Source organism: Xenopus laevis, chromosome 4L, assembly GCF_017654675.1.
Source record: "Xenopus laevis strain J_2021 chromosome 4L, Xenopus_laevis_v10.1, whole genome shotgun sequence".
NCBI lineage: Eukaryota > Metazoa > Chordata > Amphibia > Anura > Pipidae > Xenopus > Xenopus laevis.
The window spans coordinates 24,580,342-24,605,537 of record NC_054377.1 but is presented as its reverse complement, the minus strand read 5'-3'; the positions used below and the strand labels follow the sequence as shown (position 1 = coordinate 24,605,537).

Genomic DNA, 25,196 nt, shown 5'->3' with positions numbered 1-25,196 from the left:
GAGGAACTATCGCGAAAATGAAAATGTAATTTAAGCTTCCTCATACTGAAGTAAGAAACTTTCTAAATACAATCAATTAAATATTCTGCATTGTTTCTGAAATAATCAAGTTTATCTTTACTATTCCTTTCTCAGCATCTGTTTCTCTTCATTCCGTCTTCATGGAGCAGTTGGGTGTCAGATGAATGATCCAATATATCTTACTACTTTCCTAGTAGATGCATTATAGCTCATTCAAATAACTGATTCCAGTACAAACAAAATCTAACAAAATAACTGCCATTTGCACAAATTCTGCATGTAGAGAGACAGGATTTCTGGTGATTTTAATAGAATGAGTTCTAATACATCTTCTAGGCAAAAGGAGTCCCCCCCCCATAAGATATATTGGATCATTCATCTGATACCCAACTCCTTAATGAATACAGAATGAAGAGAAACAGATGCTGAGAGAGGAATAGTGAACTCTAAACTTGATTCTTTCAGAAACGGTACAGAATTTTTAATTGATTGCATTTAGAAAGTTTCTTACTTCATTATGCAGAAGCTAATTTTTATTTTCGCAATAGTTCCTCTTTGAATTCTCTTGCCTGTCTTCATTATTCTGTTACCTTTCTCCTGTCTCTTTCTCATTTACTCCTTTCCTCCCCTCTTTGCCCTCTTCCCACCCTCCCTCTTTTGCTGTCTCTGAGCTGCAGAGGATTTCCCTCCTGCCCCTGACGTCATTGGTTTGTGGTTTGCAAACAAGAGAAACAGTTCTAAGAATTTGGCCATGACTAGGCTGCTACAGGGTGGGGGTGGGGGGACAGTAAAGTGCAAGTTTAGGGCTCTTACAGGCGAGCGTTTGAAGCTGCGCTCCCCTGCGTTCCGGTTTTATGCGTTCAGCCGCAGGGGAGCGCAGGAATAGACGCATTCTGTTTTTTTTCAATGGGGCTGTACTCACACAGGTGCATGTAGGTGCCGAACGCAGGGAAAATGCAGCATCTTGCGTCTCAATCTGCTTTCGGCGCCTACATGCGAACCGGAATGCAGGGGAGCGCAGCCCTTAGAGCGAAAATTCACAAAAAGTGGAGGGAGTGATCAGCTTCAGGTGGGGGAGCTTGTGTGTGGTGCAGACAATCATAGGAATATATTCCATCATGTACCAGGCGACCCCCAGTTTGAGGGCAGGGCAAAGAGGGCATATACGCTAGGCCTACAGCCTCAGAGGCACAACCCTAAGCCAGACAAAATTAAAAATGGCTACATTTTGCATCAAACAACATATAATTTATTATTTATATAACCAAACCATACAAACCTCCTGTTACCTGGGGTGCTGGGATAATAGAGAGGTTGTGCAGTGCTTAGTAAACCTCACTCTCATAGTATGGTTCTTTGATCTGATTGTGAGAGGAGAAGAAGAGTATTAATAGAGTATAGGGCAGGGTAAGTCTGCCTCTGTCAGCACTGCGGTCACCCACATGGTTCTGCAATGTTATTTCCTTCTCATCGTTCAGTGTAGCTACCTTTCATGTCTGTGCAGTGGAGAAAAGCTCTTCCTTTTGACGTACCAGGGGTTACCGGTCTGTATTTGCCTGCAGGGAGTTTCCCCTCACTACAGGGAGATTGCCTCAAAATCAAAACTCTCAGCTGTGTTTTACTCTTTCCCATTATTCCAATATTGTCCTCCAGCTTCAGTTTCTAGAGATGGATCTGCTTTTTTATTTCTGGTCAAACTGGGCTGGAGCAAGACAAGATGGGACCCATGGCAAAAGAAGAAGATAATCACATAGGAATTAATCAGGTCCCGAAGTGGGGTAAAATATAGTCCTGCAGCGGGTTGGGTACCTCGCTGGTTACCGGGCAAAACCTGCGGGTAGAAGATCCGAGTGCGGGTATAGACGTGAGCCGCGGGTCTTCTCAATAGCGGTTTTACACCTTTTTTTCTGATCACGTCTACTTCCGATGACGTCACTTCCGGTTGTGGGTCCGGGATGCAGATTGCAGGGTACGGGTTCCAAAAAATGGACCCGCGCAGGACTCTAGCGTAAAATAATGGTGTCAAGTCCAGCATTCAGGTGGTGTAAAATAAAACACCCAGGGCCACCATCAGAATTTGCGGGGCCCAGTACAACAACAATTTCAGGGCCTCCTGTAAAAAAAAAAAAAAAACATTGGTGGCTACATCAGTGTCCTCTACAAGTAAAAAAAAGAGTGCCCAAAGGTTTTTAAAAAAAAAAAAAAAAAAGACCATTGGTGTTCAGTTACCTTTCTGCTTTCTCGGCTCCTTTCTGCGGCTTGGCTCCTACTTCGGTGCGGCTCTCTTTTTCTTCGGCACAACACGGCTCCTACTTCTGCCAGGGACTCGGCTAATCCAGGAAATTGAACATGGCCGGACCCCCTTAACATATAGAGGCCATCGGGCCTGGGACAATCCTCTCCCCAGTGCCCCCCTGATGGCTGCCCTAAAAACACCTATTTTACACAGCTTTATACAACATTTTTCAGGCATTGTTTTAAACTGATTGATAAATATCAGTTCACCCCTTTAAATCTGAAAACTGTGAAATTCAGAGGCAAACTACAGACTTCTCAATGGATTTAGGGCAGCCATGCAGGATGGATGGAACTAATTCAAATGAATTATCCTGCAATCATTGCAGGATGTGGATTTAATATGGGTCTGCTGCTAAAAGGGTGTGGGGCAGCCCTGTTATGGTTGATGCTAAAACGTTTCATGCAGCTTCTACAGTACAGGTATCGTACCCATTATCCGGAAACCCGCCAAATTACGGACAGGCTGCCTTCCTTAGACTCCATTTTATCCAATTTTTTTTTAAATGTATTTGTTTAAACATCCTCATGCATAGACCAGTGGATTCAAAAAATCATTACTTACTAATACACACATCAGAACTGTCCTTGTAAATAATCCAAATTTTAATCAAAAATTTCCTTTTTTCTCTGTCATAGTAAAACAGTAGCTTGTACTTGATCCCAACTAAGATATAATGAATCCTTATTGGAAGCAAAACCAGCCTATTGGGTTTATTTAATGTTTAAATGATTTTCTAGTGGAGTTAAGGCATGACGATCCAAATTACGGAAAGATCCGTTATCCGGAAAACCCCAGCATTCTGTATATATATACTTGTGCACTTCTTAGCCTCACCTTAGCACACATAGGCACAGGCTGTGAGAGGCACCTAAGGGTTAAACACTAAGCTGCACAATAAGGGAACTCCCAGTGTATCCGGGGAAGCCTCTCCCCCCCCCCTCCCTTGTCGGTTACCACAGCACAGGCCTTGTATAAGACGCTTCATTGAAAGGGTTATTTAACAAGGCATTAACTCAGTTAATGCACCAGGTAGCACATAACTACCTGCAAACTACATGCAGTTTCACCTTGTGTAGCTACACATCTGCGTCAGTGTTGTGATGTTAAACGCAGTGTTTTTCTTTAGATTTGAATATGTGTATAGTGTGTTCCTATTTGTGTGTGTTCCTAAGAGGGGAAGTAACGGCTGAACAAACAGACCCTACGGAGACAGGCAGCATGGAAACTATTCTAATAATGTAAACAGAGGGATAGGGGAGAGAGATCCCTGACTGAAGGAGAGGGGCGGTGGATGGGGAGAGACCCCTCCTGGTGCTGTGCAGGGAGAACTCGTGTCTGACTGAAAGAGTAGGCAGGAACTAAAAGGACAAGCAAAGGCGAAGGGGGGTATCTGCTAAAGATGCACTTAAAGGGATTCTGTCATGATTTTTATGATGTCGTTTTTATTCCTAAATTACACAGTTTACAGTGCAAATAATCCACACGACAATATAAAACTTCATTCCTGAACCAGCAAGAGTATTTTTTTTAGTTGTAATGTTGGTGTGTAGGCAGCCATCTCAGGTCATTTTACCTGGTCATGTGCTTTCAGAAAGAGCCAGCACTTGAAGACGAAACTGCTTTCTGGCATGCTGTTTCTCCTACTCAATGTAACTGAAGCTGTTGCAGTGGGACCTGGATTTTTACTATTGAGTGCTGTTCTTATTTGTTATCTGGATACCTTCCAATTGTTCTGCTGGTGAGCTGCTGGGGGGGGGGATCTGTTTGCTCTTTTAAAAAACGGATTTCGGTGCAGAAGTCTGCTGGAGTAGCACTATTAAAGGAGAATTCAACCCACCTGGAGATTCGGGGAGATTTAGTTGCCCGGTGACTAATTGCCTCTTCTTTGGGGTGACTAATCTCCCCGAACAGCTTCCACATGTCTTCCGCCGGCTTTAATGAAAAAATGCCTGCGCCAATGCACTCTATGGTCTATGTAGGGTAGGGGTTTTTTAACTTTAGGGTTTAGTTCTCCTTTAAAAAAACATGTTTTACCATGACAGGATCCTTTTAATAAAACAATATACTTTAATTAGTGGGGGGTTGAGATATGAGGGGGAAACAGCGAGACCCTTACATTTTTTAGGTGTCTGCCCATCTCTCTCTCTCTGGAAGAAGGGCAGAAAATAAACGTCTTCCTGTCTGGACTGAGGGAGAGGATGTGCAGATACTTCTTGGCCTGGTGAGGGAAAGCCCAAGACAAAATGTGGTGTGAAAAGGTCTCTAGAGACAATATTAAAATATATTGCTGCCTAGAAAGCAATGACTGGGAGAAACACTCTTGTGCTGAGACAGCAGCTCAATCACAAAGTTCAGTAATGCAGAGAAACCCAGCAGACAGTTGGGAAAGCTACACGGTTGCTCAGTTCAGGCCGACGGGCTTCCCCGATCGATATCTGGCTGAAAATTGGCCAGATGTCGATCGGGCAGGGCTAAAAATCCCATCGTATTGCGGACCATATCTGTTCATTGATGCGGTGGGCATATTGGGGAGAGATCCCCTCGTTTGGCGATCGCTCTGTGTATGACCGAGGGCCCCATACACTGGCCAATAAGCTGCTGACTCTGTCTGTTGGCAGCTTTTATCGGCCCATGTATGGCCACACTTAGAGACATACCATCAGAGCACAGAACCCGATTTGATTATTAAAAAAGACAAATAACTCTTCTTAATCCTTTGCTTACATGTGCAGGCGTGATCATTTGCCTTGGCTGAACCAAGCAGCCTCCCAGTCCTGTCTTCCTCCTATTTATTGGAAGCAACCATATATACATGGCCTTGCGATTCTGCATCTGCCTGACTCTGCTCTCTATAGGGGGTCGAGCAGCTGGTCAAAATGCTCCCAAATCATACCTTGTGGCCCCACATTGTTCTCAGTGGAAATTGTTTTTGTGAACATTTTCAAATGTCTTGTGAAAATTACTAGAGCCAGTATATTTGCTTAATTCACATCCAGACGTGGGTTTAATCAGCACAGTTAGAATTTGGTGAGCCATAACTGCTTCACCTTAAGGAGATGTTCTCTTGCAGGCCCTTATAAAGTAAACTGTGAATAGAGTGAATTAAAAAAAATCCCTGTAGGATGAGAGAGAACAAAATCTCAATAATCAGAAATGTTGGCTGCTATATAGCATATCTGTAGCTACAAGCAGTTGCTATGGCTCTGGGAAGCAGAATGCAGAGAAGAAAATCAAGTTTATTGCATAGGGCATTTTTGGAAACACCCCATGTACAAATTCTAGCTTTGCTCCTGGAGATTTCTATCTGACATAGTGTGAAAAAAAGAAAAAGAACCTGAAAAACAAGGAACTGGAGTCATGAGAGATCTTAGCCTGATTAGAGACTTCCTGAAAGGGTAAAACACCAACCCTTGATGGCTGTCCAGATCTTGCCCATCAGGAAAGTCAGGATATAGGACCGGAGAATCCATGTTTCTACTGTAGGAAAGACTTGAAGGTCGCCTTGCTCTGATTTTTGTCAGCCTTTGCCAGGGTAATCATTGTATTGTGCTGCCCCTAGATATACCAAAAAATAGATACAGTCACGTCCTGGTCATGACAGCAAGTTGGGTGTTTCCAGGTCAGATCTACCCATAGACCACTGACACTCATGCTTCTGTCAGTTGGCAGCTATGGAATGGGGAAGTGCATGTTAGAGGAAACTAAGCATGATGTGGACATTGATAAGCTGAGGGAATCTGCAACTAACATTCCTTTTCTATGCTAATTTAAAGGTGAAAAACCCTTTAATTAAAAAATTACAAAGAGTAAAAAAATGAATACCAGTTGCTTAGATCAGGGGTAGGTAGCATGTGGTGCAGGATACCTATTGCCAACCCCTTTCACCACTGGGTTTCTCAGGAGAAGGAGATGTATAATTGAAATAGTAACCATTTTGTTTGTTTATAAAAAAAAGTTTGTGAATCTGCCTAACAGTCTTTCATTTAAAAGGAGCCATGTGACAGTTTTGAATATAAACCTGATGCTTCATCCCTCCAGCTATAATGGATGTGCCTATCTGCACCCGCAATTTTCTCTGTGCATACTAACGTACCATAAAGTGCAGCTCACAGAAGAGATGTGTCAGGAATTTGTCTTGCCTAACCTTCCTCCTAACCTGACCTGAGGTTGAGAAGGGAATGTTCTACTCACACCTGACCCACCTCTATCATGCCACCAATGATGATGTCAAAGGGCATACTTAAAAGTTACTTGGTGCTGCAGCTGGTCCATAATAACCTGCTACAACTCTATCTAGATACACACACTCTAGCCTAGCTGCACCAACCCAGTGATATTTTACCAGTCAACTCATTACTGCTGAGATTGTCAAGAGCTTCCCGTCTGGAAATATTACATCTTTGCATAAGCATATATTTAAATTGCCTGTCAGTCAGTGCCCAACTGGGACCTGTTTACCTCCTGGACCCCTTAGCAGTCTGCTACCACTATGGCAGTGATCCCCAACCAGTGGCTCGTGTTGCTCACCAACCCCTTTGTTGTTGCTCTCAGTGGTCTCAAAGCAGGTGCTTATTTTTGAATTCCAGGCTTGGAGGCAAGTTTTGGTTGCATAAAAACCAGGTGTACTGCCAAATAAAACCTCCTGTAGGGTGCCAGTCCGCATAGAGGCTACCAAATAATCACAGCCCTTATTTGGCACCAGGGCCGGGCTAAACCTGAGAGCAGCAGGTGAGCAAACTACCCGGACTAGGGGTTGGCAGAAGACTTTTGAACAGGTACCTGCCCAGGGCCCTAGACAGGTGCCTCTTCTGCCTACCCCTAGTTCCGGCCCTGTTTGGCACCCCCCAGGGACTTTTTTCATGTTTGTGTTGCTCCCCAGCCCTTATTTCTTTTGAGTAACATGTGGCTCATTGGTAAAAAAGGTTGGGGATCCCTGCTCTAAGGTTATTACCCTGACTGCATAATTTCTTACTCTCCTCTGTGCCAGTACTCTCTCTGTGTCAGAGAGTCGACCGGCGATAAATCGCCTCTTCTTCGGGTTAACTAATTTCCGGAAACTGCTTCCCGAAGGCTAGAATGTAAATGGCTTGCGGGGTGGCACTCTGAGGGCTTAGTTTTCCGAAGTCGCCTGAAGTTTCCTCGTGAGGCAACTTCAGAAAACGAATCGCACCGATTGCCATCCCGCCGGCGCTTTACATTCTAGCCGGCAGGAGGTAGTTCAGGGAGATTAGTCGCCCCAAAGAAGAGGGGATTTGTTGCTGGGCGACTAATGTCCCCCAATCTGAGCGTGTGTCTCTGCCGTTACATGCTTGGCTGCAAAGGTCATGTGCTGTCCAGTCACGAAGCTGGAGGAACTTGTATGGGTTACATTCCATAAAAACTGGGAAATGGGGCTTCATTGAAATGTATATTTAAAAGAGATATCAGTATTTCCTGATTTTTTTTGTCTTTTTTAGGCCCCGTCCCCCGTATTAGGCAACATAAATGTTGCTTTTTACTCACGGAGCGTCAATGGCGGAGCTCGTCCGGACCGATACGCCTTCCTGCTAGGTCGCAGCTCTCGCGATAAGCCGGTCACTCCACACCGGCTAATGCTTCCAATCCGAAAAATACAAGTCGCTGTCAAGCGCTGACCAAGTATTCAGGAATCCAGTTCAATTATCATCAAATATAGGCTTTTATTCGCACAATTAAAAGGAGTTACAGTGGGGGGTGTGCAATTCTAACGCGTTTCATGCCCCATAGCTGGGCACTTCATCAGAGTGATTGTGTGCACTTGTGTGAGTACTTAAATAACCACGTGTGAGCATGTGATCAGAATAAAGGCAAGTTAATACCTCAATGTAATACATATAGTAAAAACAATTTTTTTATCACATATACTAAGATTTAACATATTAGTATATTGTAAATATATATAATTATACCATATAGGTGAACTTATACATAAATAAATAAATAAAATACATACTGTGTCATTTGTCATTTTTTATGTGATTAAAATAATTTTGCTTTAAAAAGTGATAATAAGTGTCACAATATTTATTGGAAACAATTTAAGTTCTGTATCAAAATTAACCTATCGTGATCAAGAATAATAAATATATGTATATGTGTAAGTCCATGTGATTCAGTAAAGGTAAAAAACTCTATAAATACATACATCTTAATAACATCATATATCATATCCATATCGAGTATTCATTTTTATGCAAGCACGTGTAATTTTTTATTTTTTCTTATTATTCTATAATTTAGCAGGATATATTCCCATAAGTGCTTGTATGCCTCCATATAAATATTATTTTATCAATTAATGAAACAGAGTTATAAAAATTATAAAAGTTAATGGGGGTTTTCTTCTTGACGAAAACTATTAATTACTCAATCATTTATTAAATCCATTTATTTATTGTCTTATTTCCGCACTAGTATAAATGGTAAAAACCTTTTACCCGGCGGGTAAAAGGTTTTTACCATTTATACTAGTGCGGAAATAAGACAATAAATAAATGGATTTAATAAATGATTGAGTAATTAATAGTTTTCGTCAAGAAGAAAACCCCCATTAACTTTTATAATTTTTATAACTCTGTTTCATTAATTGATAAAATAATATTTATATGGAGGCATACAAGCACTTATGGGAATATATCCTGCTAAATTATAGAATAATAAGAAAAAATAAAAAATTACACGTGCTTGCATAAAAATGAATACTCGATATGGATATGATATATGATGTTATTAAGATGTATGTATTTATAGAGTTTTTTACCTTTACTGAATCACATGGACTTACACATATACATATATTTATTATTCTTGATCACGATAGGTTAATTTTGATACAGAACTTAAATTGTTTCCAATAAATATTGTGACACTTATTATCACTTTTTAAAGCAAAATTATTTTAATCACATAAAAAATGACAAATGACACAGTATGTATTTTATTTATTTATTTATGTATAAGTTCACCTATATGGTATAATTATATATATTTACAATATACTAATATGTTAAATCTTAGTATATGTGATAAAAAAAATTGTTTTTACTATATGTATTACATTGAGGTATTAACTTGCCTTTATTCTGATCACATGCTCACACGTGGTTATTTAAGTACTCACACAAGTGCACACAATCACTCTGATGAAGTGCCCAGCTATGGGGCATGAAACGCGTTAGAATTGCACACCCCCCACTGTAACTCCTTTTAATTGTGCGAATAAAAGCCTATATTTGATGATAATTGAACTGGATTCCTGAATACTTGGTCAGCGCTTGACAGCGACTTGTATTTTTCGGATTGGAAACATAAATGTTGCCATTAGTGTATGCAAAAAATAACATAAGGTGATAGGACATAACCAAAACACAATAACTGGGGAAAGCACTGTGCAATTTCTAGGCGAGGGGTAGCAACTGCAAAACTGACTAAACTACATGACATTTGTGTGCTGTGCAAATGCTTTCAGTTCTCTTATTTTGTGCTTATCCTTGTGTCTTCGAGCTGATTTAAGAAGATTGGGAACAGAGCCCCCACTTAACAGAATGAAAAGTTGTTTACGAATGTTGGCAGAAAAGCACATAACCAGAATGCCTTTGGGGAGAATTACCACTATTGTTAGATAGTAAGAAGATAGTCAAGGTAATGACCCTAATTGCACACAATCAGATGCACACTGCAAGATCAGTGGTTCATCTATTTTAGGTAGGGAAGCACTGAATCCAGGATTTGGCCAAGATTTGGTCTTTTTCAACTGGATTCGGCCGAATCCAAGTGCCAGGCCAAACTGAATCCAAATCCAAAAAACCATGTGACTTTACGTCACACAAAGAAGGAAGTCAAAATTTGGTGCATCCCTAATTTTAGGGGATACTAAGCCTCATAAACCTTCATTTTTATTCCACCTATGTCCATAATCATGGATTATCCCAGATTTTAACCATCAAGATTTTGGTTACAACTTCATCCTTTATCTGATTACAAATAATAATTGAACTATGGTTTGATAGGCTCAGCCTCTAAAAGCTCTGTATCATCACATTCCATGTATCCTGTCCAATAAGCTCTTACCTACAAGCATTCTCTTCTTTGGTTATTTCTGCACTTTACCAGTTGAATACCCCAATTGCCTGGGTTATGGGCAGAGAAGCCCTGGTTTTTCCAACCACACAGGCAGTTCAAGGGCAGCTTGCATGGACATTTGTTTTGCTTAAGGTAAGAGATTAAAAAAGGAGAAAAAAAAAAGACAATTTAAAGTTCTGTGCCTCCTCTTCAAGTGACTGGAGGGTGGTTGGCCAAGGAGCAAGCTTGTGGGAAAAAATTGTTGGTCTGGTTGGGTGTGTCTGATCCAACCCTTTCAGGTCACTAGCCTGTGTTTACAACATTGCACAATAAATATGGGATCATCTACTATGACCCTGGGCAGAAAAACAAGAGTATTAAGGGGCACAAGAGGTGCCTTAGTGCTCATGGATAGAATTGTTCTGCCTGGCGTCTCTGCATTTCACAGCATATTTAAAGTCTAGGGGGTAAAGTTCCTTATTGTGGCCTGCATCCATTGCCACTCCCTAACTTTCTCCCTTTCACTTAAGGTGGCCATAGACGTAGAGATACGCTCGTTTGGCGATGTCACCAAACGAGCGGATCTCTCCCTGATATGCCCACATTGAAGTGGGCGATATCGGGCTCATGCAATCGTGGGCCCTAGGGCCGTACGATCGGATCATAATGCATCTAATATGGGCGGGCGGATCGCAGGACCGCATACACGCACAGATGCAGCTGAGATCCAACAGGATTTTTTAACCTGCCCCATCGAGATCTGGCCGACTTTTGGGAAGGCCGTCGGATGGCCCCACACAAGGGCCAATAATCTGCCGACTCGGTCTGGGCCTTTACACTCGTAAACTCGTCACTCATGAATACAGCTCTGCAGAATGCAGGCAGTACTGTATTCAGGGTAGCAGCTGCTGCTCAGATACCTGTGGTAGAGTCCTGCAGCAGGTCGGGTACCCGCAAAAACCTGCGGGTTGTGGATAGAAGTTTGAGGTGCGGGTATAGCCGCAGGTCTTCTCAATAGCGTTTTTTACTCCTTATTTCTGATAACGCCTACTTCCGATGATGTCACGTCCGTCTTACAATGACAGCACCTCCTGTTATACTCCTTTTTTTCTGATCACACCTACTTCTGATGATGTCACTTCCGGTTTACAATGACAGCACTTCCTGATTCTTGATGGTCAGCGGGTCGCTGGTCCGGGTTGTGTATAAGGTACTTGAGGGTCGGATTGGGTAGCGGGTAAGTATGCGGGTCCGGGTTGCGGATTGCAGGTTACATAGTTAGTTACATAGTTAAATTCGGTTGAAAAAAGACAAAGTCCATCAAGTTCAACCCCTCCAAATGTAAACCCAGCATCCATACACACACACCCCTCCCTACTTTTAATTAAATTCTATATACCCATACCTATACTAACTATAGAGTTTAGTATCACAATAGCCTTTGATATTATGTCTGTCCAAAAAATTATCCAAGCCATTCTTAAAGGCATTAACTGAATCAGCATCACAACATCACCCGGCAGTGCATTCCACAACCTCACTGTCCTGACTGTGAAGAACCCTCTACGTTGCTTCAAATGAAAGTTCTTTTCTTCTAGTCTGAAGGGGTGGCCTCTGGTACGGTGATCCACTTTATGGGTAAAAAGGTCCCCTGCTATTTGTCTATAATGTTCTCTAATGTACTTGTAAAGTGTAATCATGTCCCCTCGCAAGCGCCTTTTTTCCAGAGAAAACAACCCCAACCTTGACAGTCTCCCCACATAATTTAAGTCTTCTGTCCCTCTAACCAGTTTAGTTGCACTTAGTCTCTGCACTCTCTCCAGCTCATTTATATCCCTCTTAAGGACTGGAGTCCAAAACTGCACTGCATACTCCAGATGAGGCATAATTATGTTTTCATCCCTTGAATTAATGCCCTTTTTTATGCAAGACAGAACTTTATTTGCTTTAGTAGCCACAGAATGACACTGCCCAGAATTAGACAACGTGTTATCTACAAAGACCCCTAGATCCTTCTCATTTAAGGAAACTCCCAACACACTGCCATTTAGTGTGTAACTTGCATTTATATTATTTTTGCCAAAGTGCATAACCTGCATTTATCAACATTGAACCTCATTTTCCAGTTTGCTGCCCAGTTTCCCAACTTAGACAAATCACTCAGCAAAGTGGCAGCATCCTGCATGGAACCTATAGTTCTGCACAATTTAGTATCATCTGCAAAAATAGAAACAGTACTTTCAATGCCCACCTCCAGGTCATTAATAAACAAGTTGAAAAGCAAGAGACCTAGTACAGAACCCTGCGGTACTCCACTAACAACACTGGTCCAATTAGAAAATGTTCCATTTACCACCACTCTTTGTAGTCTATCTTTTAGCCATTTCTCTATCCAGGTTGCGGGTACGGGTTCCAAAAAATGGACCTGCGCAGGACTCGAACCTGTGTCATTTAGGCTTAGTGCAAAAATGGTGAACATAGCCTGTTCTTTGCCTTCCATGTTGTTATGTTAAAACTCTATAATACTTGGATCAATTCAGCCCTATGGCCCAAGTGTATTGATATATCACAGTGGTCATGGTCTGCCCAGAGTCAACAATACAAAATAATCCAGAAAGAAAACTAACGAGAAACAACTTCCAGTACTCCACTAATTCAATACGCTAAATGGTATCTATTTATTGAACCAAGCCCATTTATTTATAAGTATATGTCCATTGTTAAGATGCGTTAGTACCTACCTTTATGCTGTTCCTACAGATTCTTGGAACCTTATATACATGAAGAGGTATGCTGTATAATGGTTCAAGTGGTTGAGTTGTTTTACCAATTATTCCACATCGTTTTGCATATTGAATTACAATCTTGCCCATTTAGGGTTTTAGTTGAGTTTATGACCAATAGAAAGTTCACAGCACATAATATTTTTTAAATAAACAGGGGCCCAGTTCTTAGGACTGGGAAGATTTCCTCTACTACGAATTGTAATTATTTACTGTATGTAGTCTAATAGCCTTTTATCTGGTGTAGCGTGATAACATTGATGACTTGCATCGTTTTATGAGCCACCTGGAACAATCTAAACATAGCAATAAAGGAGAACCCCAAACAAAAGATTTAGGGAGCTCCAATAGCAAGTACCTCTGCTGAAAATGATGCCATCGGATGTCCCCAAAGGCACAGGGGTCCTTCCACTCTTAGCATTGCTGACTCTTCTCTTCATGCAACAAAAGTTGTGATTATATCAGACTCTGGTTTTTCCACTCATTGTTCTTCCAGGCCCCTGCTTTTTCACCATCACTGAATTCTTATTCTATCATCACATCTAATTAACTTCAGCTGCCTAAGGGGTGGAAAATCTCCCTCACATGAAAGAGGGAACGCTGCCTCTGTCCGAAACAGATTCCTCACATGGAACATCCCATTAGTTCATGGACATATCACAATATAAACTTCAAACTTTATGGACTCTGTGCTTATCTCTGTAAAGTTCATTCTCTTAAGTATGACCTGCACTGGGCTCTGTTGAATTGTCTCTTTTTTCATTCTCTGGGTTTCGAGCACCAGTATAACAGATACAATGTAAATCATTGGATTTGTAATGGTTTATCTACATTCTGTCATGATTTTTATGGTGTCGTTTTTATTTCTAAATTACACTGTTTACACTGCAAATGATTCACTCTACCATGTAAAATGTAATTCCTGAACCAGCAAGTGTATTTTTTTTTTTAATTTTGCCTGGTCATGTGCTTTCAGAAAGAGCCAGCACTTTAGGAGAGAAATGCTTTCTGACAGGCTGCTGTTTCTCCTACTCAATTTAACTCAATGTGTCTCAGTGGGACCTGGATTTTACTATTGAGTGCTGTTCTTAGATCTACCAGGCAGCTGTTATCTTGTGTTAGGGAGCTGCTATCTGGTTACCTTCCCATTGTTCTGTTGTTTGGCTGCTGGGGAGGAAAAGGGAGAGGGGTGATATCAGTCCAACTTGCAGTACAGCAGTAAAGAGTGAATGAAGTTTATCAGAGCACAAGTCACATGACTGGGGGCAGCTGGGAAACTGACAATATGTCTAGCCCCATGTCAAATTTCAAAAAATCTGTTTGCTCTTTTGAGAAACTGATTTCAGTGCAGAGTTCTGCTGGAGTAGCACTATTAACTGGTGCGTTTTGAAAAAAAGCATGTTTTCACAGGACAGTATCACTTTAAGGTTATCTAGTAGTAAATGGAAACTAAACATCGGACGTAGGCGTAACCTCCGTCTAGTCTGGCTGCTGTTTCTAGAAAGCCCCTCTCTATGTTTAGCTCAGATCTGTACAGTACTTGTCTTCAGTGCCTCCTGATATCACAGGTACATTGGAAGCCACTATTCCAGCCATATTCTACTAAACACGAGCTAAAATAACCCGAAGAACTTTTAGCCTGTTTTTGTTAAGGTTACTGGTTCCAACATTGAGCCGTACAATACATAACAATAACCTTCCTCCAACTGTCCAGCATATCAGTTATCGCTAATCATTAGTGATGGGCGATTTTGGGGCATTTAGATTTGCTGAAAAATTTGCAAAACGACGCTGGCGTCTAGTTTTTGACGCTGTCGTCCGTATTTTGGACGCTGGCGCACATTCGCTGGCAAAAATGCACCGGCGTCCAAAAAACGGACGCTGGCGTCCATTTTTTTTGACGCTGACGAATTTTCGCCACGAATTTGCGCCTGGCGAATAAATTCGCCAATCACTACTAATCATTTGCACAACTAGCAATAACATTTAAAGCATCACATCGACTGGACTATACACTGCACCGCCCTAGGGAATAAATAATAATATATATATTTTGCTCAACCCTCCTCGTGTCCCTGCAGCACATTTTACTAATGTCTCCGCAACACATAACTTGGACTCCAGGTATCCAGCACACCAGTAATCTCAAATAACCTGCACAACTGCCACTTTAATCCAACTGAATGAAGATTTAATTAACAGCAACTAATGGATTTTCTGTCAGTGAAGGTTTGTGGTTATTTAGTTGTTCAATCCTTTCACCAAATGATAAATAGAATAAGTAGGGAACTAGTATTACCCCCAAAATCTGCAGTGCTCTCAGTCCCCAAGCAACACATTGTTCTCCCAGGAAATGTAGTATACCCGTTATTCATAAAGCTCCGAATTATGGGAAGACTATTTCCTATAGACGCCATTATCAGATAATAATTCCAATTTTAAAAAATGATTTCCTTTTTTTCTATAATAATAAAACAGTACCTTGTACAGATTTTTTTAGTAGACAAAGTATGGAGATCTAAATTATGGAAGGATCCCTTATCTGGAAAATCCCAAATTCTGAGCATTCTGGATAGCAGGTCCCATACCTCTATATTGTTCGGTGCCCACTTGTGTCCATGGAGCACATTTCATTGTCTCGGCAATACAAAACATGGACTCTTCTCCAGGCTCCAGGTATCCAGCACACCAGTAATCTCAAATAACCTGCACATCTGGAAGATTCCATCAATGTCTAGTCAATCTTCCCTCCCCATTATCTCAGTAAGAGTGGGCAGAGGCTCATTTACCTGATAATTCATGCCTTGACCAACTAGTATACAGCAGAATTGACAGGGCAATGACCTGTAGGTAGAAGTCTGTTGGTAGTTACCTCCTGGCTTGGATTTAATACCTGGTGACCTGATGCTGCTCAGGACCCTTAGTTCTGCATGTTAAAAAAAAAAAAAGATGACCATATTTATGAACTGCATAATGTCCTGTGTACTAACCATGCAGCACATCTTACTTTTTTTTGTCTGTATTTTGGGGTATTCTTTAACAAATTCTGTTGTTGCTGCTTAATTCTTCATTAATAATCATAAAAAAATGTCATTGGAACATTGATTATGCTGCTCCCCTTCCCTTGCTAAATTCAGCACCTCAAGATAATCTTCCCACACCCCCATTAAAATATTTTTAAAATGTATTTTCCCCTTACTAAAGAAAATAACTTTTGTCATTTTAGTATATTCGGTATAGGCATATTACATGCAACATGTTTAGTAAATGTATAATATTAATACATCATGGCTAAGCCTATTAACACGGTCCTAGCAGGGGCCTTTGTCTCAGAGACTAGCATTAATCTGAAGTAATCTGATCTGTGGACATTTTGCAGACCAAATCCTGGAAGACTTTCTTCACAATGGTACACTGGTCCCTTCGGCGACAGAATTCCTGGGTGCAGTTGGCCGGGCATGAAGGTAGGAAACTAAATTATGGAAATCATTATTCCAAAAGTATTCAGACCTTTGATCAGTTCTCTTATTGTACTGAATAATAAATCCGACACTGAAATGTGGTTCTCTGTGATTAAAAAAAACGTGAAATATGCTGTTTGCTGTAGTTACAGCTTTGAAACTTTTGGTGTAAGCAGCAGCCAGCTGCACATTGTTTGGAAGTGATTCCGGACAGGAGGTGGGACTGATGTCACAGGGGGTGTGGCTGTACTGTCGTGGGACGGGGCAATGACATTGCGGGGTGATGCCGTGTCGATTGGCCGCTCGCCGCATCAATCTAAGGGGATTCTGCCTGGTTTTCCTAACTTGGAAAACTGGACAGGCAGTTCAGAGACGGGAGCCATTCTAATAACCGGGCTGTCTGGGTCAAAACTGGACTGGTGGCAACCCTAGATTTGGCCCAAAGCAGATTTGCTCCTGGTTGGACAGCTTAGTTAAATAAAGCTTGTGGACTTTCAAAAATGTTGCAGATTCTCAGTTCGAATCAGGTTTAGACTAGGCCTTCTAGGGCCCACCATAGAACCTGATATGTAACCTCACAACAATTAGAGGTTATATAGGCTAAAAGGCCCCACGCACCGGCCTATAAACTGCCGACTCTGTATGCATCTTTTATCGGCCCTGTGTGTGGGGCCCTCCAACGGGCTTCCCCTATCGACATGTGGCCGAAAGTTGGCCAGATGTTGATTGCGGCCGCAGGTGAGGTCCCAAGATCCGACTGCCTGTATGGGCCCACGATTGGATCAGCCTGATATTGCCCACCTCAATGTGGGCATATCGGAGAGAGATCCTCTCATTTGGCGACATCGCAAACGAGCGGATCTCCCTGTGTATGGACACCTTTACGGCGAAAAGGGCTAAAAGGAATTTTCCAAGAGTATGGCCAGGACCCAACAGGAGATCCCATAGCACGTTGGGAGGGCAGGTAAAAAAATTCCCCAAAATACAGAAAAAAAGGCTCTAGTCTTGGAAAATTCCAAAGAAAATGAGAGATCCCTTAGTACTCTGGTAGGTCAGACCTTTCACTTATTTTGGTCTTGTGTGTGCGATCATTTATGAAAGTAAAATTTAAGTTTTCAGCAGACTCAAACCGTTTCCCCTGAGTTATCTTGGCCTTCACATTACAGCTGGGTCATTCTATGCTTTTGTTTGACATGGTGATTTAATGACATACATTTTACACTATTCCATACAGGCCATTGTTGTGCAGAGGTCTTGACATACAGTAGCTGACCCATTCAAAGAAGTATGGCCTGCGGTGGTGGCACTGTCATACTGTGGAGCTGCTTCTATCAGCAGGGCTGGACATCATGTTACAACAGAAGCATGGGTTATTCTGTAAAATGAGAAAATTAGCCAAGGAGCTAAATACTTGTGCTGGGCACTGTTGAAACTTAAAAGCAGATGAGGGTAACTTTCCATTGCAAACCAATGGAAAAGCCTTGATGTTGTAATTCAGTAAACTGTGACAAAGGCCAGGCAGGTTTGCTTTATTACGCACAGTATCAAGCACACATCAGATGCCCCAGCCTTTTGGTTGGTGGGAGGGACAGCAGATCAATGTTTCCCAGGTCAATGATACCTAACAGCAGCTACTATTGTACTCTCATATACTCTGTACTCACTCTGGGGCATGCACACAAGGACAAATAATAGAAGACCAAGGTAAACCTTTCATCAAGTCACATTTCATGTATTCATTGTGGATGCATGCAATAGTGTTCACTGTCCACCAAGACTTCACATATTAATACAGAGGTGCCCAGCCTTTTTTTTTTTTTTATCCGTGAGCCACATTGAAATATAAAAAGAGTTTGGGAGCAAAATATCTGACCCCGACTGGGCCCATGTACCCTTGCCCTGTTACTAGAGAGACTTGACGACAATGAATGGTGATACATGAAAGCACTCGTTTTGTTCTACAGATACTGATGTCTGTTTTGTATCCTGCAATTTGCTATTGAGTTGTGTGTATATGTGTGTGTGTGTGGCTGGGAGGGTACATCCTAAGGCTGTCTCTGCCTGATTGCATGGCCTTCTTTTAAGTGACATTTCTGCCAATATATTGCACATTTCAAATGTTTACATATTTATTGTGTATTCTAAGTACCTTTTTGTGTTATGTACCAACTGGAGCCATGTCGACTCGTCTCACTGTATATTCGTATACTGCTGAGATGACCATAAAGTTGACTTAACAAGCAGGTAAATATCCCCATTAAAGGGGAAGGAAACCTAGTCGGCGCAAACCCCCCACCCCCCCTCCCGTTTGTTGCCCACCCTCCCTCCTCCCCCCTGGCCTACCCGTCCCGCTGGGCAAATGCCCCTAACTTGTTACTTACCCTTCTGCGCAGGTTTAGTCCAGGGAGTTCACAGGCGACATCTTCTTCCACGCGATCTTCTTCCTGCTTTGAACGGCGCATGCGCAGTAGGATCATATCGCCAGTACGATCTACTGCGTATGTGCGTGACTTTTGGCGCCAAAACGCCGTTCACAGCAGGAAGAAGATTGCGTGGAAGAAGATGTAATCTGTGAACTCCCTGGACTGGACCTGCGCAGAAGGGTAAGTAACAAGTTAGGGGAATTTGCCCAGCGGGACAGGTAGGCCGGGGGGAGGAGGGAGGGTGGGCAACAAACGGGAGGGGGGGTGGGGGGGGGGTTTGCGCCCACTAGGTTTCCTTTCCCTTTAAGATTGAAGTCATGTTGGTATTTTATTGAAGAAACTTCCGTCAAGGGTATTGGTTCCCTTAAGGGCAAAGACACGCGGTCAGATTTGGGGAGATTAGTTGCCAGGCAACAAATCTACTCTTCTTCGGGGTGACTAATCTCCCCAAACTGACTTCCCGCCGGCTAGAATGTAAATCGCCGGTGAGATGGTAATCGGAGCACTTCGTTTTTTTTCGAAGATGCCTGAAGTTTCCTCGTGAGGCAAAGCGCTCAGAGTGCCATCCCGCCGGCAATTCACATTCTAGCAGGTGGGAAGGCAGTTTGGGGAGATTAGTCACCCCGAAGAAGAGGAGCTTTGTTGCCGGGTGACTAATCTCACTGAATCTGACTGTGTCTCTGTCCTTAAGGTGACATGGCTGTAGCTATATGTGTTAGCTCATCAAACCTACAAATGAACACATATAGAAATATAAAGCTTGCAAACCAAAGAGCCAGTGGTCTCTCTTTTCTAACCGTAAAATACAAATATGAAGGCGGTCTATGCAAATCATTAATAATACTGATTATGTCCATCCAGGTAACTTCAAGGCAAGTGAGCGAGGCCACATCCTAAAGAAGTTCAGTCCCATAGAAAATGCTTGTCTGGTTGCACTCATGGATGACGCCCTCCGCCCATATGTGCCCAGCTACCAAGGCGTGGAGGAGAGGGATGGGCAAACCTACATCAAAATGGAAGATTTACTTATGGGCTTGGAAGGTCCTAGCATCATGGACTGCAAGATGGGCTTCAGGTAGAGCTCCATGATAGCATTAAATATCCTAATAAATCACAGCACGGGGAACATTATGGGAGAGGTTGATAGGTAGACAGACGTTAGTCCTATGTTCCAATAAAAGTCAAGTAAATTGATCTGTCGACATGGGTTTTTTTTACATTGAAAGAGCAACAAACTGTATTTTTGTAGGACATACTTGGAGGAAGAGCTTGAAAAAGCACTGCTGAAACCCACCCCAAGGAAAGATCTGTATAGCAAGATGGTGAAAGTGGACCCTTTTGCCCCAACCGAGGTAGAACATTTGCAGAGAGCCGTTACAAAGCCTCGCTACATGCAGTGGCGGGAGACGGTCAGCTCCACCGCTTTGCTTGGTTTCCGCATTGAAGGTGCCACAGTGAGTACCTACGAGTAAAGTCAGAACTTGTGTGTAACCATAGCTCCATAGGTGCTAGGATCATTATTTAACCCTTTGTCAGGGCTTTGGGTGTTCATTTTGGTGCAGCTCTGAAGCTTGGGGAAAAGCCAGCAGTTTTACTGTGTGCTTGAACAGGTTTAGTTTTGCAGTGGAGTCACGCTGCCTGCATTTAGCTTAGATCATTATTTGCCGCTGTACGGGCTGCTTTTTATCACATCACACAAATTCATACTACAAAATCTGGGTTGCTATGGTGAACAGTGTTTTTTTCCAATACAAATATTAGTAGTGGGAAAGGAACATCTTTTTTTAAAACGCATTCCTTAAAGAGCCGACAGCGAGGAACGACTCAGCCGTTTATTTCCCCTACTTGCTGGAAATTCTATTGCCAACCTTACTATCAAATCTGCATTTCTGGCCCCTTAAAGGAAACATATTGTGTTAAAAACAAGATTGTGCCATTGCATTATATTCTTCTAAATATAGAAGGAATTTGCTTAGAATAGTTGTGCTCTGTGCTACTTTATTGAAAAATTCCCCAAAAACTACTGGCACTGCCCATCTCTTCCACTTCCTGTTGGCTGCTTTTCTACTTGTGCAGGCTGGTGGCTCTCAGCAAGTTGGGTTGTAGGATAACAGCCAATCAGCAGACAGGAGCAACTCATATGGAACCATAGTCTTTTCCTGTGTGAATGTAAGGCTGTGATTGGCTACCTGCCTCCTAATTTGCTTCTGGCAAGAACCATTAGGACACACCCATCACTCATTTAAAAACAGATGAGGATCTGGTGAGCTCCAAGAAAGGGGCCATTTTTAAAGTTAAAGGGGTTGTTCACTTTTAAGTTAACTTTTAGTATGATGCAGAGAGTGATATTCGGAGACAATTTGCAATTGGTTTTCATTATTTATGGTTTTTGAGTTATTTTAGCTTTTTATTCAGCAGCTCTCCAGTTTGCAATTTCAGCAGTCTAGTTGCTAGGATCCAAATTACCTTTGCAACCATACATTGATCTGAATAAGAGACTGGATTATAAATTGTCAAGGTCCTGAATAAAAAGTAATAAAAATTCGCAATAACAATACATTTGTAGCCTTACAGAGCATTTATTTTTCAGATGGGGTCAGTGACCCCCATTTGAAAGCTGGAAAGGGTCAAGAGCAAAAGGCAAATAATTGAAAAAACTCTAAAAAAAAAAAATAATAATGAAGACCAATTGAAAAGTTGCTTAGAATCTACCTTTCTGTAACATACTTAAAGGCAAACCACCCCTTTAACAAATATTTACAACCACCATCAAGATGATGCTTGGCAGGGCCGTCAGTGGCTGCAGCACTCGGCCTTTGTTAGAAATTGACTACACCGGGTATTCGGGTAAGGGCACATCTGGAGATTTAGTCGCCAAAGAAACTAATCGCCTCTTCTTTGGGGTGACTAATCTCCCTGAACTGCTTCCCAGTGTCTTCCCCCGGAAGTGAAGAAACTTAGGGCGACTTTGGAAATCGAAACACCGCTAGTGCATTGGCGGAGGTGTTTTTTCATTAAAGCCGGCGGAAGACACGGGGAAGCAGTTTGGGGAGATTAGTCGCCGGGCCACTAAATCTCCCCGAATTTGCAGGTGTGCCCTAAACCTTATACTGCAATCAAGTAACAACAGTTAGTAATAACTATTTCCCTCAACCACATTAGCACACAGAGAAGTGTATTCCTCATGGGAGCAAGTAACAATGGATTCGACTATGCGGTCCTGGCTTTTGAAGGAACAGTAACTTCAAAAAATTAAAGCATTTTAAAGTAATAAAAATATAATGCAGTGGTGCCCTGCACTGGTAAAACTGGTGTGTTTGCTTCAGAAACACTACTATTGTTTATATAAACAAGCTGCTGTGTAGCAATGGGGGCAGCCATTGAAAGGAGAAAAGGCTCAAGTTACACAGTAAATAACAGATAAGCTCTGTAGAACATAATGGTGTTATCTGTTATCCACTATTTAACCTGTGCCATATAGTCTTTTTTCAATTTCTACCATTGTTAGACAAGAAGCTTTTTTTTGTACGAACTATCTAGTTGTGTTTCTGAAGCAAACAGATGAGTTTTACCAGTGCAGGGCAACACTACATGATATTTTCATTACTTTAAAACACTTTCGTTTTTTTGTAAGCGTTCTCTCAGTTCTGTGTCAGTCTAGGGGCCAATTCAAACTCTTGCTGCCTTGTGATTGACAGATTGAAGGCGGACCAGTGCATAAAGACTTTAAACAAATGAAGAGCAGAGAGAAGATCATGGAGACCTTTGTGACCTTTACAAAAGGACAGAAGAACATCCTTGTGAGTAACTTCCCCCTAACAGCCGTACATGTATTTCTCTTCTAAGCAAACCTATAAAGCACCCCCTATGTACTCTCAGAGTTTCAGTACTTTGCCCACACTCCCTGCACGATTGGCCAAGTCAAGACATTCACTTAATCCCTCACTCTGCCCTGAAGCCCTTCCCAGCTGCCTCTGTTTTTGGTGAGTGACCCCACTTTGACATTTCTGGATATATATTTGTGCAGCTACAATGCGAGTATCTCGGGAATGTAACCAGACTTGTCTCCTCTGTTACGAGAGGGGAGTGTCGGCTTTTGCAATTGAATATATATGTCACATCTACAGTAGGGAAAATAATGAAGGGGTGATCCTAATCAGACACTCCTGATCTGAAGTGCTGGGGTCAAAATGCCATTTTGTGGCTGTAACTGTTAGTTTTTCCTGCACCACTGTTCCTCGCCTGCATGTCAGTACCACCTGGTGGCCACACGTGGGAAACGTCTAAAAAGGAACATTTTCCCGTTTCAGGAGGCATATGTGCGCCGTTTAGAGAACATGGAGAAGGTGCTTCAGGAATCCGAATTCTTCCGCACTCATGAGGTCAGTGAAATGCTAAATGTGGGATTATCAGGCATAGGTTCAATTCAAGGAGGTTGATGGAGATTGCATTGCACTTAAAGGGCATGTAAAGTCTAAAATAGAATAAGGCTAGAAATGCTGTATTTTGTATACTAAATATAAACATGAAATTACTGCACCACAAAGCCTAATCAAACAAATCATTTATGCTTTCAAAGTTGGCTACAGGGGGGTCACCATCTTGTAACTTTGTTAAACATCTTTGCAAGACTAAGACTGTGCACATGCTCAGTGTGGTCTGGGCTGCTTAGGGATCGTCATAAACAAAGCTGCTTGAGTTCTGCATGGCTGGTAAGTAAGGCGAGGGCTCCCCCTGCTGTTCATAAGTATGATTGTTTCCTTGCTCAGTAGTTAGGGACCATCTGACAATTCCTATCCACAGTAAATGAAGGGAGAATTTCACTGCATACAGTCAGGTTTCTTATATAAACTTTTTTAATTAAAGTATATTGGAGGTTTCTTTTTCATTAAAGAAAGTAAAAATGAGAGTTCTAAGCAATTTTTTAGTTGTTTTCATATTTTTTTTTATTGTTTTAGAATTATTTGCCTTTTTTCTTCTGACTCTTTGCAGCTTTCAAATGAGCGTTGCTGACTCCCTTCTAAAAAACAGCTCTGAAATGCTACAAATGTATTGTTATTGCTACTTTTTATTACTCATCCTTCTATTCAGCTCCCCTCCTATTCATATTCCAGTCTCTTATTCAAATCAATGCATGGTTGCTAGGGGAATTTGGACCCTAGCAACAAGATTGTTGAAGTTGCAAACTGAAGAGCTGCTGAATAACAACTCAAAAACCTTCAATAATAAAAAAAAATGAATAGAATATCACTCTCTACATCATACTGAAAGTTATCTGAAAGGTGAACAACCCCTTTGTGCTTTAGTTGTCCTTAAATTTATAGGCACCGGTGTTTAATGAATACTCTTATTAACTTATTACTAGTGCACACACGCAAATATTTGACCACTAAGTGACAACTGCCGTGTGTAACAAAGACCCAACGGAATATTGACAGTTGCTTACGCAATCTCCCTTTTGAGTGTCATTTTAAAATCCCTGTGCTGCCTTTCCCGAGAACTGAGCTGCATTCCAAGCATGTAGCATTTCCCTTTCAAGAACTGTGGAATGCACTCCAATAAGAAAACGTTGCAATCAGTTTTAGTGTATTTATCCTGAGCTGTATAGAAAGTATTTGGTTGGGCCGGGTCATCATGGGCTTTGGGGCTCGTTTTCAAACTGATGTTACGGAGTTTGCCAGTTCACACTGCTGCATATTGCTGGTTTTAGCTTTGGGTATTGTTTATAAAGGAGACCCTTGATGTTTTATAAATCTGTGTGCAGTGTTGAGCCATAGATAGAAAGAATGTTTGAAATCTGCCTTTAATCTCAGAATGTTGGCAGCACTGGCTGTCAGAACTGGCATATGCCAGAACCATTACAGTGTTTGCCAAAGTAAATGCACCGGGCAAACAGTTACACTTGGAAGGCTGTGGCAGTTGGCTCCATGCTTCTAAACAATTAGACCAACACATTTTGAAGGGGCGGTTTGCCTTTACGTTAACTCTTAGTAAATTTTAAGCAACTTTTCAATTTTTTTTTTTTTAATTATTTGCCTTTTTGAGTTATTAAGCTTTTTTGTTCATCGGCTCTCCAGTTTGAAATATTGGCAATTGGGTTTCAAATTCCAGGAAACATCAAAAGGAGGCT

General features: G+C 41.7%; 1 protein-coding gene across 4 annotated transcripts in view; it reads left to right on the top strand.

Moving 5' to 3' along the window:
• The window catches only part of LOC108713887 (inositol-trisphosphate 3-kinase B), a 50,756-nt gene that overhangs the window by 18,746 nt on the left and 6,814 nt on the right, over window positions 1-25,196 (top strand). For all 4 annotated transcript variants that reach the window (XM_018257570.2, XM_018257571.2, XM_018257573.2 and 1 more), the window contains 5 exons: window positions 16,562-16,646; window positions 19,928-20,141; window positions 20,316-20,520; window positions 22,765-22,866; window positions 23,377-23,448. In XM_018257570.2, the coding sequence (XP_018113059.1) occupies window positions 16,562-16,646; window positions 19,928-20,141; window positions 20,316-20,520; window positions 22,765-22,866; window positions 23,377-23,448 (678 nt within the window). The remainder of the gene's footprint in view (window positions 1-16,561; window positions 16,647-19,927; window positions 20,142-20,315; window positions 20,521-22,764; window positions 22,867-23,376; window positions 23,449-25,196) is intronic.